General features: G+C 55.4%; 2 protein-coding genes across 7 annotated transcripts in view; one reads left to right on the top strand and one right to left on the bottom strand.

Annotated features, from left to right (window-relative positions):
• kmt2e (lysine (K)-specific methyltransferase 2E) overlaps window positions 1-4,272 on the top strand; it is a 45,815-nt gene extending 41,543 nt beyond the window's left edge. Inside the window, 3 exon segments of the mRNA XM_069192616.1 lie at window positions 314-402; window positions 1,133-1,227; window positions 2,001-4,272. Of these exon segments, the coding sequence (XP_069048717.1) occupies window positions 314-402; window positions 1,133-1,227; window positions 2,001-3,029 (1,213 nt within the window). The 3' untranslated portion in view covers window positions 3,030-4,272.
• A 6,498-nt stretch (window positions 4,273-10,770) lies between these two features.
• The window catches only part of srpk2 (SRSF protein kinase 2), a 69,689-nt gene continuing 65,005 nt past the window's right edge, over window positions 10,771-15,454 (bottom strand). For 4 of the 6 annotated variants that reach the window (XM_069192617.1, XM_069192620.1, XM_069192621.1 and 1 more), the window contains 5 exons: window positions 15,020-15,127; window positions 14,132-14,201; window positions 12,892-12,984; window positions 12,282-12,374; window positions 10,771-11,199 (listed from right to left, as the gene is read on the bottom strand). In XM_069192617.1, the coding sequence (XP_069048718.1) occupies window positions 11,015-11,199; window positions 12,282-12,374; window positions 12,892-12,984; window positions 14,132-14,201; window positions 15,020-15,127 (549 nt within the window). In that variant the 3' untranslated portion in view covers window positions 10,771-11,014. The remainder of the gene's footprint in view (window positions 11,200-12,281; window positions 12,375-12,891; window positions 12,985-14,131; window positions 14,202-15,019; window positions 15,128-15,454) is intronic. The other 2 variants (XM_069192623.1, XM_069192622.1) reach the window with 2 other exon arrangements.

The raw sequence follows: 15,454 nt of genomic DNA, 5'->3' as shown, positions 1-15,454 counted from the left end.
GGGGCGCAGCAACAGAAGGCCCGATCACCCATAATATGTAAACGTATGAGACGTTCTGCAACTGGAGACTCAAGCAAAATGCCAAAACACCTGGTGGAGAGCTCAGCTTCGTCACCTTGTGTGATGCGTGTCAACAGATGCATGTATCTGCTATTTACATGTATTCCCTTTTAGTTTCACCTTGGCCTGCAGCTTAGAAAACCAAGCAGGCACAATGGAAATTTGTGCACAATTAGACGGATACACAGCTTCTCAAAAGGAATGATCGCACATTTTCACCCAAGTGTTTATTTCATCTCTTCCCCTCCCCCAGGATGTCGTCCACATCGGTAGAGCAAGTGAGGGAGCGGAGTTACCATCGAGCCCTGCTGATGAGTGACCACCGCAAGGACAGGGACACGGGTGAGTCAGGGGTCTGCAAGGGCCAGGGGCAGTTCTGTGTGGAAGATCGAGGACAGGGACACGGGAGAGTCAGGGGTCTGCAGGGGCCAGGGGCAGTTCTCGATGGGAGATCGAGGACAGGGACACAGGAGAGTCAGGGGTCTGCAGGGGCCAGGGGCAGTTCTCGATGGGAGATCGAGGACAGGGACACAGGAGAGTCAGGGGTCTGCAGGGGCCAGGGGCAGTTCTCGATGGGAGATCGAGGACAGGGACACGGGAGAGTCAGGGGTCTGCAGGGGCCAGGGGCAGTTCTCGATGGGAGATCGAGGACAGGGACACGGGAGAGTCAGGGGTCTGCAGGGGCCAGGGGCAGTTCTCGATGGGAGATCGAGGACAGGGACACAGGAGAGTCAGGGGTCTGCAGGGGCCAGGGGCAGTTCTCGATGGGAGATCGAGGACAGGGACACGGGAGAGTCAGGGGTCTGCAGGGGCCAGGGGCAGTTCTGTGTGGAAGATCGAGGACAGGGACACGGGTGAGTCAGGGGTCTGCAGGGGCCAGGGGCAGTTCTCGATGGGAGATCGAGAACAGGGAAGCACCTTCAGGTTAGCCGGTTAGCCAGGTGAACGATTGTGTGTGCAGTGAGAAAGTTGGTGTGTAGAACCTTAATAGCTCGTGAGCTCCCATTAGCAGCCGTCGAGTAACGTTTTCAGCGGTGTGCATGCCTGTTGACAGCGTGGGGGTGTGTTTCAGACGGAGCGGAGACCGATGGCAGTGACACAGCTGGCGGGAAGGAGTGTGCGAGTCCTGGCTCACACAAGGCCTGCTGGAGCCCCTCCACACACAAGGTGAGCTCCAGCACTGCTCGCTCCCCGGCATCTCCTCCTGACCGGTCCAGCGCCGCATCTGGGCCATCTCAGTCCAGAAAACCCCTTTTCAGTCTGGCGCTGAATAGTAGTGTGTTCATATAACAGGGGCTTGGGACCCTGTTCACGATGTGTTCAAAATGAAATAAATTAAATTGAGGTTACAAGTGGTAATTTGATAAAAATATTACATCTGTCCATCCGTCTATGTTCTAACCCCTTCATCCGGTTCAGGGTCCCGGCAAGTAACAGGCGCAAGGCGGGACTCTGGACAGGACGCCAGTCTATGGCAGGGGGGGCACAGACAGCGTACCAGGGCCACGTTTCCCAGAATTAGCCCACCAGCATGTCTCCACACCACTAGCACCTCAGCACTGCAAGCAGCAGTACTAGCCCCTGCGCCACCCTTATTGAAATAATTCTCATTTGGTCTTAATTTTCTTCTTTGCTCAGATTGACACAAGGACGCCCGTCTTCTTCAGTTTCTTGTGCGCGTTGTGTTTTCATTGCTTCACCCATGCACTCAAAGTACATTTGCACATAAACACATGGGTTATCTTCTGGCTTTTATTCAAGCTGGGCTTCCACTGAAGTAACTGGACTTGTAGTTTTTTGACTGGGACAAGGAAGCGTTGAGCTGCCTGTAACTAGCAGGACTGACGCTTTCCAGGCTGAGCAACTGGCTCTCGGTCAGGGGTGCAGACTGATTGCTCATGTTGGCAGCTCTCCTTACACCTTATCTGTCTTCCTTTCAGGCCTGCTCCCCAGGCCCCAGCGCGGCTCGGTCAGCGAAGGAGACGGCGGGGGAGGATTGTGATGGCCAGCAGAGGGCGCCCTGCCTGTCTCCGTCCGTCCAGCAGCCTTGCAAACCCCCCTGCCAAAAGCCGGCCCCCCTGAACCCCTCCAAGCTGCACTGCGGGCCGCCCCTCGCGAGCCAGAACCTGTATCCCGGCGCTTCGCTAGTGCACGCCGCCAAGCCCCAGCCCCAGGGCACCCCCTACCGCGGCCAGCGCTGCTTCCAGCCCCAGCCCCAGCCCCAGCCCAGCTCGGCCAGCTTTGCACAGTACAGCCCCCAGAGCGCGCCCCCGCCGCCACCCCCACCCCCCCCGGCCCCGCCAGCCTCCCAGGCCTACTTCCCCAGCCAGGCGGCGCCCCCTGCAGGGCCCTACCACGGTTACAAGCCCTCCGTGGTGCCGGCCTTCCCCCCCGGCTCTCAGACGCTGCTGCAGCCCCACCATGCCCTGCACTACCAGGGCACGGCCGCCCCGCCCCCGCCCCCCCCGCCGCCGCCCCCTCACCCGCAGCCCGGCCCCCCGCTGCTGCACGTCGGCATGGCCACGCCGCTCCTGCTGTCTGCGGCGCCCCCGCCGCCCCCACCCCCGCCCCCGCAGGGCCAGCCCAGCCAGCAGCAGCAGCAGCCGCCGCCACAGCAGCAACCGGGCGGCGGCGCCCCCCTCCTGGCCCTGCAGCAGGCCCCGCCGCCGCCGCCGCCCCCCCCGCCCCCGCCCCCGGCCCTGGCCAGCAACCCCCCCCTGCAGGCCGCCCACCACTACCAGCCCTTCCAGGCCGCGATGCTGCACCCCTCCAGCGCGGCCCCGGGCCCCCCCCCTTCCTCTTACCCCCCCCACCAGCAGGGGGTGCTGCCCCCCCCGCCCCCGCCCCCCCCACAGCAGAACCAGCAGCCGCCGCCCGCGCCCACCCAGCTCCCCGCGGGGCCCCGGGGGCCCCTCCCGTCTGGCTCGTCCTTCCACAGCTCGGGGTTCATGAACACGGGGTGGCACTGACACCCCCTCCCCACTGACCGGCACGGCGGGAGGGGCTGATATCATGTAACATAGGCTGTAAATATTTTATATGTAACGGTAAACAGAACCGCAAACACCACCAAGGCAAAGGGTACTTTTTACAGAAGTGAAAGGTTTTGTAAAGAAACTTTGTATAAAACGAAGACAGACGAACCCCAGTGCTTAGAAATCCCCCCCTCTCTCTGTCTTCTCCCTCCTGGTCGGTCCTGTCTTCTTTTTGATTTCCTGCCCTAGTGGAGAGCCCTGTCTGACTCTGTCTCTGTCTCTTTATCTCTCTCTGTCTGTCTCTTTATCTCTCTCTGTCTGTCTCTTTATCTCTCTCTGTCTCTTTATCTCTCTCTGTCTGTCTCTTTATCTATGTCTGTGTGTCTGTCTCACTATCTGTCTATCTGTGTGTCTGTCTCTCTATCTGTGTCTCTATCTGTGTGTCTGTCTCTCTATCTGTGTCTCTTGGTGTCTGTCCGTCTCGTCCTCATGTCAGGCTTGGCTCTCGATGGACATTCCAGCCCCTCCCTTCTTCTCTCCTCCCTGTTCGTCTGTCTGTCGGACTCGTTTCTCTGTCCTCTCCATCGTGGAAAGTGTTGGTTTTTCCACTTTTAATTTGTTGTATTTAGTGGCTCATTTTAGTGAAAGCTTTTTGTACAAAGAAAAACAGAATTATTATTTTTTTTATTCCTCTGTGTAAATCCGATAACCGCAGCAGAGATTCAGAGAGGACCCTTCTGGTGTGCTCCGTGACTGCCCCAGGAGTCTAAGCTCTTAGTGTGCGAGAGTGAGTGTGTGTGTGTGCGAGAGGAGTGTGTGTGCGCGTGTGCTATAGGCTGTCGAGGTAGTCCCAGAGAGAAGGACACACCTATAGGTATGTTAGCAGTTTATTTTTGGATTTCAATGGTTATTTGTAGAAATGTAATTTAATGTATAGATCGTTCCTCCTGCTTTCTGCTGAAACTTGTGTAAATAGGAGCTTCTTTTCCAAGCCTGTAAAATCTGCTCCCATCCCATTTTGGAATATCGATGTAAATACGAGCGTTCTCCTGGCGAAGCTGAATGTTTCTGTGACGGTAGCACTCGTCTCCTTGTTTATTTCTCTTCTCTGGATTATTATTATTTTTGTCTTTTTTATTTTTTTGGTTTGAAAGAGAGAGATTCTCACAGACACAGCACTGGTTGTTTATTTTCATGGTTCATGACAATAAATCACAGTAATGTCAGTTTTATACCACCTGCCTGTATGCTGTCATTTTCTCTGAGCCCGGGGAAGAGGGGTGAAGGCACACTCCAGTGAGCACATGGCTACACTGAGCACCCAGCCCACAATCCCTTTCTGCCGCGCTGTGGTGAAGACGCCTGTGGAACGTGAGCAGGAGACCCCTGGAAATAGTAGTTTAGACTGGTGGTCCTCCTTGACTGCCCAGAGGTAAGGAAAGAGCACATGCAAGTGCTGTGGCACAGTTTAGAAATCTTCGATCAGATGCTGGCTGGCAGACTGGAGACAAATACACCTGGAACGGTTTTATTGTCAACTCGGTCACTGTAACACGCAGGTGGTTCAGCACTATTAGTCATCAGTTATTGCAGCAGCCCTGTGTTCAGCCCAGACACAAAACAATTGTTTGAAATGTCCCAAAATTAGTGTAATTGTCTTTAGGTGCCCCAGAATTGATAACTGAATTTCAAGCCACAAGTAATACTATAGATCGACCATGTAAATCGAGGAACTTTTGAAACCAGTCAGAAGGCTACTTATTCCCAGATACTAGGTCAGGCTGCCCTTCCAAACTTTGCAGCCAGGTAACCAGGAAACATTTCAGGTCATTTTGGGATCCCAGAGAATACAAACAAAAGGGCACTTTAATTCTGTGTGTTTAGGTTTGTGTTACTAGCTGACCACAGTCCCCACTTCACCAGAGCTGCTGTTGCTGAGCAGTGACGTTCCAGCACTGCAAGATAGTGATAGAACCTGACTGAGTGACAGCGGGCTCCCACAGACAACCCTGTCTCTGCTGCATGTGGACATTTATGGCTGCAACTTTCATCGAGCACTATGATCCATCTGTCTTCCCTCCTTCTCTCTCGGCTCCACATCTGTCCCACACTGCCTCCCTCTCTGTCTTTCAGCTCCACATCTGTCCCACACTGCCTCTCCGTCTCTCAGCTCCACATCTGTCCCACACCGTCTCCCTCCTTCTCTCAGCTCCACATCTGTCCCACACTGCCTCTCCGTCTCTCACCTCCACATCTGTCCCACACTGCCTCCCTCTCCGTCTCTCAGCTCCACATCTGTCCCACACTGCCTCTCTTTCCGTCTAAGCTCCACATCTGTCCCACACTGCCTCTCCCTCTCTCAGCTCCACATCTGTCCCACACTGCCTCTCTTTCCGTCTAAGCTCCACATCTGTCCCACACTGCCTCTCCTTCTCTCAGCTCCACATCTGTCCCACACTGCCTCTCCGTCTCTCACCTCCACATCTGTCCCACACTGCCTCCCTCTCCCTGTCTCTCAGCTCCACATCTGTCCCACACTGCCTCCCTCTCCCTGTCTCTCGGCTCCAGCTTTCTGTTACAAGTAAGGTAAATTTAATTTTATTTTAATTTAATTATTTGCAAAAATGATAATTCGAACTAAACTAGATCAGCTGTAAAGCAGAAGAATCCTGGGCAGTCGAGATGAAGTTGGAAAAGGCAGATCTTGTGTAAGTCTGGAGCTCCATCAGTAAGGAGTCCAGAGCATAGTATATTTCCTTTTTTAGAAGGATTTCAGTCATGTTTTGATGCAATTCTGTATTGACAGGTAGCAGGCATTTAAAGTAATGCTTTTCTGTGAATGGCTGACATGTTTCCATGCTGCTTTAATTGTCAAAATGCAAATGAGTTGCCTATATAGCCTTGGTTCAGTCCTTGGGGTTTATTTTGTTGATCTGCCTGCTGAGTTAAACCAAGATGAAGCCTGAGTTGTCTGTGATGGAAAAACAAGCAATTGTGAAGATGAGGGAAGACAATTCCACCTCGAACCCTTCCAGAGAGAGTGGGCATCGCAAAATCAACAATACGGAGTATCTTGGGGGGAAAAAACTCCTGGAGGAGTAGGCAATAGGCAAAGTCCAGGTTGTCCAAGGAATATGACAGGAGCTGATGACAAAAATCACTAAAGCTGTAAAGAAAAACTAAAGAATACGTGTTGTATAGCGCACGAATAAGACTGATATTAAGAATAAGTGTTGTATAGCGCACGAATAAGACTGATATTAAGACGTCGTTTGTTCTGGAATCAGTCCACAGAAGAGCGACCCAACATATATATTGAGGTTTCAACACGTGTTACACTGACAGGCTATTGGTACCTGAACCTTCTTAGTTGTGAACAGAAAAGACACAGGGGACCTGAATCAAGAGTTTAAGGACCCAGGCGATGTGAACTGAAACTACAGGAAGGTGCGTTTAAGATGGTGAACAAAAACCCTTTTCACGCAGTGTGGCAGAGGCCTGGAATAGGCCACACGAGCCAAGAAGTTGGATCAGACAGCCAGATGGCTCTCGTGAAACAGCTGGATGTGATCCTCGGATCAGTTAGTGACCACCTACGAAAGGAAGCTAGCTGGGCCGAAAGACCGCCAGCCGTTGGGAACCTTTCCACCATTTCTTTTTCAGTCTGTATAGGTTGCAGCTGACTGAATTCCCAGCTCTTTGAGAGATTTTTTTGAATAGGTTTTGCTGTTCTTAGAAGCTCTTGTCTCCATCTTGTGGTGAGCCAATGTTGTGCAACAGACATGCTTCGAATTTGCCTTTTCTCTGGCGCATCGAGCACTGAGCGGGGTGGCCAGTGTGGAGCTTCAAGACGGCACAGCTCAAACTAGAGCTGTGCTGAGTACAGATCATTCCACGCATTTTCATTTCTTTTCCTGACCCGTATGTTTAACTGTAAGAAAGTGCTGTTATTAGAAATCATTGCTAGAAGGTTAATTATTTGAAGTACGCAATCTTCTTAAGTCTTATGATGAGAACTGTTCTGGCGCGGGTCCAAGCAGAGACCCTCTCCAGTCCTCCAGGCGCTGGGCACCTCCTCTCTCGCGGGGCAGCCAACAGCAACACGGTCTCGGCGCAGGAACCGCCAGCAACGAGAATGAGCCGCCCAGACCTAGAGGTTTAGAAGAGAATGGCTAACACCCACCCAGAGGCTTAGGAGAGAAGGACAGGCCTCGGTCCAGAGGTTGGGAGAGAAAGACTCTGATCCAGAGGTTTAGGAGAGAAGGACAGGCCTCGGTCCAGAGGTTGGGAAGAGAAAGACTCTGATCCAGAGGTTTAGGAGAGAAGGACAGGCCTCGGTCCAGAGGTTGGGAAGAGAAAGACTCTGATCCAGAGGTTTAGGAGAGAAGGACAGGCCTCGGTCCAGAGGTTGGGAAGAGAAAGACTCTGATCCAGAGGCTTAGGAGAGAAGGACAGGCCTCGGTCCAGAGGTTGGGAAGAGAAAGACTCTGATCCAGAGGCTTAGGAGAGAAGGATAGGCCTCGGTCCAGAGGTTGGGAAGAGAACGACAAGCCCACAGCAGAGAAATCTGATGGGAAGGGACATCCATGAAAGAGTCCAGGAACAGGAAGAATAGGCCCTTCCTGTCCATTCCACTGTTCTACATCAGATACTGCAGTGATCATTGTAAGCTGTAAACCAAGCAATCCAAGCCCTGAAACAACAGGGACTAGAACGTGGCCCCAGGCAGTGCCCTTTCAAACTGCTCCAGCCCAGGATTTCGGCACAACTAGCTCATTGCAGTGATCGACAATCTAGCTGGATAATTAGGAAGCATGTATTTGACTCCCTGTACCCCAGGGCGTCCCAGTCCGGGCTGTCACACTCAAGTCCCACGAGGCCGCAGTGCTTTCCAGGTTCTGCTGGACTCTGAGCCAAGAATGTAACGGACCTACCTGCCCTCCGAGACCCTGCCTGTCACTCACTCCTGGTTCTGTTATTCCACTCCTCTTCACAGGCAGCGCTGCAAGAGCTTCTAAACCTGGCAAATGCACCGAGAACATACTGAAGATGCGGATGAGGGAAACCACGACCCTCCGCTGTATCGGCTGTGGGGGTCCTGTACGCCCCCCCCCACCCCCGTCTGCCAGCAGCACCTTCGTGCCACCACTCCTGTCTCACGGGGCAGAGGTCACCCTGCTGCACATCAAGCACGACAGGCAGGCAGTTGGGTTTAAATTTACAATTTATTAAATCTGTCAATGAAAAACACAGACAAGAAGAGACGCGTTTCTGTCGATGTCAGGAAGAACAGTCGGCATGGCTGAGAGAGTGAGATCGGGAGAGTTCGGTGCAAAAACATCGGCATTGTCACAATTGTATTATTATTATTATTAATATTATTATTATTATTATTGCAAAAAGGTTTGATCGTTGCTCCCCATCCAACACGTCCCAAAGAGCAGCACTGTTCATGTAAGGGGGGAGGGCTGAGGTGTCATCACAGTAAAAAATGATCATTGGAACCCCGAAAGAAAAAAACATCCAACAGACAAAACACAAGCACCTCAACACGGACGAGATTCGGGCACTGTCACAACACCGGCTTTTTTTTTTTTAAATGTATTTCGTTTGTTTTATTTTAAAAAATATTTCACCATCTACTAGATTTATTTATTGCGAAAATAGGCAACTGGACTAATCGTGATGAGTGAAGGTGTAGAAGTCTGTTGGCAATGAGAGCTGCAGTGCAGTCAGCCCGCCAGCAGGGGGCACCACCCCCACCCCACCCCGCCCGGTTTGGGGCCCCTCTTTCTGTGCGACTGCAGCGCCGTGCTTCCTCACGGCGCGCGGGCGTCTCCATGGCGATCTCGCGCTGAACCAAAGCCGGGCTCCTCGCGGGGAGCGAGGGCAACCTGTTCGCCACAGTCCGTCCTCCGTCTGATCAGTGTCTCAGTTCATCTCCATATTATGTACAAAGTTAATCCCTGAACAAATTTACAAAGACAAGTGCAACCTCCTTTTAGAAAAAACAAAACAAAAGACGACCTGGGGAAGGGAGCTGGGCCCGAACTGCGACGGGCCGGGCCAGGGAGGGGGGTCAATCCGAACCGAAAACAGGGTTTGATCTTTCTAGGGATTCGAGCCAGAGGGCAGGAGCAGCACTCTGGGAGCTGGAATGTACAGGCGTCTACAGTAAGGGCTGGGGAGAAGGGGACAGGGGCTCCTCCATTTTCACACACGGCACCCAGGAACGTGTAGATGCTTCTCACCGAAACAGAATAATAAACACCCCTTCCGTCGCCCGTCCCACCACCAGCACACGCGCTGTCTGGCTCCTGCTTTGAAGGTGCAACAGCGACAAAAACACTCAGGATAGCAGCTTGCACACGGCACACGGCCACCGGGCCCTGCCCCCACCTGCCCCATGCGCGGGGCCAGGCCAGCCGGGCGGGAAGGACCCCCCGTCCACAGTGCGCTCTCCTCCTCCTCCTCCTCCTCCGCTGCAGCCAGCTCCGCTCTGGCCTGGAATGTGCAGTCTGTCTGCGGCGTGCAGTGCGCACTGCGGCCAGCAGAGGGCGCCGTGTAAACAGCTGGCCGTGACCGTGAGCCGGGCAGGGGTTTGCCGAGCGGCAGGAGACGGGGGGGCCGCACGCAGACAGGGGCTGTGAAAGAGAGGGAGCGGAGCGCACGACTGTTGGAGAAGACCGGAGGCGAAGGCTGTTTCCTCTCCCAGATCTTCCCCCTCCGCTCTCGCTGGGTCTGGCTGTGTGAGCAGTCGGGCCCCTCGGGCCGGTCCCCGGCTCTGAGCTGTGTGACTGGACCTGCCACTGAACACTGCACCTGCTGCCCCGCTCTCTGCACACTTGTCCCCCTCTCCCCCCTCAGTCCCCCCCAGAACGCTCTCGCCTCACGACCCCACGGCCTGAGAGCTGTAGGCCCCCCTGTGGACCAGTGTGGCAGTGCAGCTCTGGGAGTCTAGAGTTGCCCCTGCCAGCCGCTGGACAGGCGGCGAGAGCCGGGGGGAGACCAGAGCGCAGGCCAGCGGCCCTGTCGGCCCCGCGCAGCATCAGCCGGGACCGAACGGGACCGAACGGGACCGGCTCTCCTGAGCCGCACTGTAGGTAACCGCCGGCTGGCTCCGGCCGACCCGCGGGACGTCCCCCTGCCCCCTGAAGAGTGCTCCTGCCCCTGGGGCCTGCTCTGGGTTCCCACGTGCCCCAGGCACGCCTGTCCTGCTCGTGCCCTGCTCCTGCCCCTACCTGTGCTCGTACCACTGCCCATGCCACTACCCCTGCCCCTCTCCTGTCCCTGCTCCTACCCCTGCTCCTACCCCTGCCCCACTCCGCTCCTGCCCCGCTCCCGCCCCTGCTCCTACCCCTGCCCCACTCCTGCCCCTACCTGTGCTCGTACCCCTGCCCCTGCCCCGCTCCTGCCCCTGCCCCTCTCCTGTCCCTGCTCCTACCCCTGCCCCGCTCCGCTCCTGCCCCGCTCCCACCCCTGCCCCTGCTCCTACCCCTGCCCCGCTCCTGCCCCTACCTGTGCTCGTACCCCTGCCCCTGCCCCTGCTCCTACCCCTGCCCCTGCCCCGCTCCTGCCCCTGGCCCTGCGGCCAGCGAGGAGACCCGGGAACAATAGCCCCCTGCAGCCCTTCTAGCTCCGATGGCCGCGCTGCACACTCGGGGGAGAGAGGGGGGCCGGGGCCGGGGGGGGGCGCTGTGCCGGCCGTGTGCGAGCGCAGAGGAAGACACGAGGGGAGGAGCGTGTCCACCCCCCCACCCCTCTCTCATTCAAAGTGCAGGGGCGGTTTCCAAGGCGACACAGACGGCGCCGAGAGGGAGAGACACTCCACCTCCCGCCGCACGTCCGCGGGTGAGCCCGGGGGCACGAGTGTGATGCCGAGTAGGAATGAGCGTCCCGCAGCCCCCCACCCCCCTCGCCCCGCCCCCTCCCCCGCTGTCTACGCGAGGCAGTTCCAGAGGCCGCCAGAGGGGGCGCCGCTAGGAAGTGAGCCAGGGGTGGCTGAGGCATTCCCGTGCGGAGGCCCTCTTCTCTGGCACCATCTCCAGCATGGGCAACAGGAAGTGGGTAAAGTGGGCGGCGTCCTCCGGCGGCCAACCGTACTTCTCGACGAGGACGTCAAACAGAGACCAGGGCTTGAGTTTGGTGATGTGCCGCAGCTCACCTGCAGGGGGAGACGGAGAACCGTGGCTGAGAGGGAGAGAGAGAGAGAGGAGGAGGCTGGGGGAGAGACGGAGTAAGACAGAGCCAGAGGGCGGCACGGTTCACAGCTAGCTTGCCCAGGAAGGCAGGCGGCGCTGAGAGGCAAGAGAGGCAGCGCTGTAAGAAAAGGCAGAGAACTCAACAACACAGACAACACTGCAAGACGGAGATCGGAAAAGAGACGCAAGAAATATCAGACAACAAACAATAGCAGACACACGCCCAACAGAGAAACAGTCAGCACAGGAGAGACAAGACACCGACAGAGACAAACGGCTGAGCTGCCAGAGACTGGCGGACAAGGAGGCTGGGGTCAGTACCAGCACGGACAGGACTGTGGACTGCGTCACCTAGTCACTGTGTTAGGGCTCCTCCCTCACCGCAATCGGTGCTAATGAAGACGTTCCAGGGTATTAACGTCTGCATGGCCACTACGTGTGGAGGGGGGGCCAGGCTGAAAGAGCACCCCCCCAGGCCTGGACCTGACAGCGGCGTGTGGCCAGTCACTGCAGCGTCCATAGAGAAACTGCCTCCTCGCTATCTGTGTCTAAGGCTCCTTTATAAGTGCGTGCTGTGTACACTGTGTGAATCAAGGCTCTCTCGCACTGAAATTAATGACCTTGATTATTCTATTCTAAATAAAACATCTATTCCAAAAAGGTGCACATCCAGGGCAGAGGGGCGTCTCAGACAAGGAACATCTCTGTTTCATTTTAATTGGGACCTAAACATAGAACTGTGGTTTGAACGAGACCTGGTTTGGAGGTGGAGGACGCGGAGCCTTACTTTAGCAAACGTACAGACAGCCGTGCTTCCCTGGTGCGTCTGTGTGCGTCACTGGCGAGCGCACTAGGCTCCGCCAGATTGAGGCCCTGCTCACGGCAGTGCCAGCCGCCCAGGCCCGGGGCTGTGGTGTGCGGAGAGAGAGGAGGGGGCGCCCCACAGCAGGGCGGGGAGAGAGTGCGATCGAGGGGTGCCCTTCGGCAGTGGGGGGGACCCGCCCCTGGGGCCCCTCGCGGCTCAGACCCCCGCGGGGGCCGTTACCTTTCTTGGTGAAGAAGTCCCGGCTGTACCTCCCCGCCGTGGCCAGCTTGCGCGGCATCTTGCCCAGGAGCTCAATGATGAGGGCGATGTGATCTGCGCAGTGACCGACACGCCCCCCCGACAAGCGCGCACAACACAGTACGAGACAGAACAGGTAGACGGGTCAGTGCAGCGCGCGGCCGGCGGGCAGGCAGCCAGGGGACACAGCGGACAGACTGACTCGCTGGCGCTGTGCAGCACTGTGTGCACTGACCAGGAGGGCTCGTACTGCCCCGGACAGGGTGCACTGGGCAATTTAATTAGTAGTGACTTGTCGACATAAGCAGGGCAATTTTTATTAAACAATCTTAGATCATGCTAATCTCATGACTTCTGCATGTCTCCAATCAATATTACCACCTACAGCAGGCCTGCTGTGTCACAGTGTTTCTGCCCGCAGTGTCTGCAATCTTGGGCACGGCGCCCAGTGGGAAGGTAACTACACTCTCAAGGGGCATGCTGCTCGATGGCCCTTAAGTTTCCCCCTTCAATCTCCCCTCCCCCTGTCAGTCTGTCCCAGTGTTTTCCGGCTGTCTGTCCCTCAGCGTCCAGGGCACATTTTCAGCTCTACCTCTGCGGTTGAAGAATTCCCGGGAATACTTTCCAGAGAGGGCAAAGTGTCGCGGGATGCAGCCCAGCAGCTCAATGATGTGGGCTATGTGGTCTAGAGAGAAGAAGAGGAGAGAGAGAGAGAGAGAGAGAGAGAGGGCGAGGAGGAGGAGGAGGAGGAGGGAGAAAAATAGGAGACAGGCAGAAGAAGTGAGGAAAGTCAGAGAGGAAGAAGAGAAGGAGAAAGTGGAGCGTTAGTGACCCGGCACCAGAGGGGGTGAGTGAGAGACGGGGTACAGAGGAAGAGGGGGCGCTGTCTGGAGACCAGCACTGCATGCTAGCGTTTTCTAATAAGGGAGCAAACGTTTTCAGTGCTGTCTCGCTGAAGATCATTTGAAATGTTACTAGACTGAACTTTCTGTTCTGAAAACCTCAAACAGCTTTTCTAGTAGCGGTCATCAGTTCTGCGACACTGTGAACCGGATTTCCACAGGAGGTCTGTATCTGGAATGGGGGGCTGCCCGGGCTCTGTGCCGTACGCAAGCCCCCAGTCCTCCACCCCTGGAGAGGAGTGAGAGGACTCCCTGGGCACTCTGGGAACCTGGCTGTCTGCGAGCGCGAGGGAGAGAATGTGATGGGGAGGAGCGGGGGAGGGGAAGAGAGGAGACGGGGTGAGAGGAGGAGAGAGGTAAAAATGGGAAAGTCTGAGGGCAACACTGGGAGTGTGAGATCTGGAGACGGGGAACAAGGCAAGCGGAGGAGAAGGAGGGCGACTGACCGATGTGCAAGTCTAACTGGGGAAATATTTTGCTGTGACTCATCCGTTATGCCATGCAGCTGTTGGAGCTGGAATGGGAGAGGGTGAGGGGTGGCGGTGTACGTCTCTGATCAGTGAGCAAAGGCAAGGTTCCCAGCTCAGAGGAGACTCGGGGAGGTGTGCGAATGCACCAGCTGAAGACCTCCTGATGCAGTTATGAAAATACTGTATACAGTTAAAAAGCATGGCTGTGACATCAGCTGAAAGGGCGTTCCGCACTAAAATCCCAGACTTTAGCAGTAAGCTGACGCAGTGTCCCGGGACACAGCGGTCGAGTCTGGGAGCAGTGCCTGGACAGAACTGACTGCTCACTCCTCTCTGGACATCGGTGGCTCACATCCTAAAAGACTGTTCATAAAACATAAAACACATGATCCTATGGAATAGGATGGCAGCAAACACTCTCTCTGCTGCTCTCCGACTCGGCGATAGGGGGCACTCTTACCCTCGTCGCGGGAGTAGTCCTCTCCAGAGTGAGGCTCGAAGAGATAGTCCCCTGTGGCCAGCTCGAACGCCTGCGCGGCCGGGGAAGACCAGCGGGCGGATGGAGCAGGAAATTGGGAGAGGGCAGGAGGGAAAAAGGCAGAAAGCAAGGATGTTGGGAAGGAGAGATATAGTGAGGGAGGAGGGAAAAAGAAGAACACAGATAGAGAAAAAGAGGGAACGATCAGCATTTTAATGCAGTTACAGGGTAAAAAAAGAATATTGGTGTAGCTTTACAGGGTACACAACAGGCATGAATCCACACCGCACTGACACATTACAACAGGGTCTCCAGTCAGTCTTACAGCTCACTTGATCCTAAAGATTTAAAGTTACTGATCAATCAAGGAAGTTTTCTGTTCAGGTAAGAGAACTCTGGTCATCAAGGGTGGAAGAGTACGTGGATCCTTTAGTCCTAAATGATCTCTAAATTACTGACAAACTACCCTCTCCAGGGGGATGTTTTCTGTTCGAGACCATTTGACTGACTGGACCAGTGTTGGAGAGCTCTGGGCTGACTGGACCGGGTCCCTCCAGAACAAGGGCCAGAGAGCCCTGGATTGACTGGACTGGGTCTCTCCAGGACCAGGGTTGGAGAGCTCTGGGCTGACTGGACCGGGTCCCTCCAGAACAAGGGCCAGAGAGCCCTGGATTGACTGGACTGGGTCTCTCCAGGACCAGGGTTGGAGAGCTCTGGGCTGACTGGACCGGGTCCCTCCAGAACAAGCCCTGGATTGACTGGACTGGGTCTCTCCAGGACCAGGGTTGGAGAGCTCTGGGCTGTCTGGACCGGGTCTCTCCAGGACCAGAGATGGACAGCCCTGACTCAGAAGATTAAGGATTGATTTACCATGCAAGCGGTGCTCCAGATGTCAGCAGGAGTGCTGTACCCCGCCCCAATCAGAACCTCGATGGATCGGTACTGCCGTGTTTGGATATCCTCTGTGAAATGTTTGTGCTGAGAGAAGAAGGAGGAAGGAGGAGGGAGAGGGAGAAATGGGAGAGTAGGAGACAGTGAATGACTGACTGACTGAAATCAGACAGTCCCAGTGCCACAGACTTCAAGCACACTAATGACCCCCACCCCCTTCTCCCTCATCTCCCACTGACCCTCTTTATCCTGCTCTCCTCTTTCACCCTTTTTACATTCAAATTCAAAGAGCTTTAGGGGCGTGACCAATTACAGAAGGACAGAAGGAACAACTAGCAAGACATTCACAGCAATAAAGTTTCATTATTAAAGACTGTTTGTCTAATACTAACCCTGGTTGTAAATTATGTATTT

The sequence above is a fragment of the Lepisosteus oculatus genome, chromosome 7 (assembly GCF_040954835.1).
Source record: "Lepisosteus oculatus isolate fLepOcu1 chromosome 7, fLepOcu1.hap2, whole genome shotgun sequence".
In the NCBI taxonomy this organism is placed as follows: Eukaryota; Metazoa; Chordata; class Actinopteri; order Semionotiformes; family Lepisosteidae; genus Lepisosteus; species Lepisosteus oculatus.
Note: the sequence above shows the minus strand (reverse complement) of the source record. Positions and strands in the feature narration are given on the sequence as shown.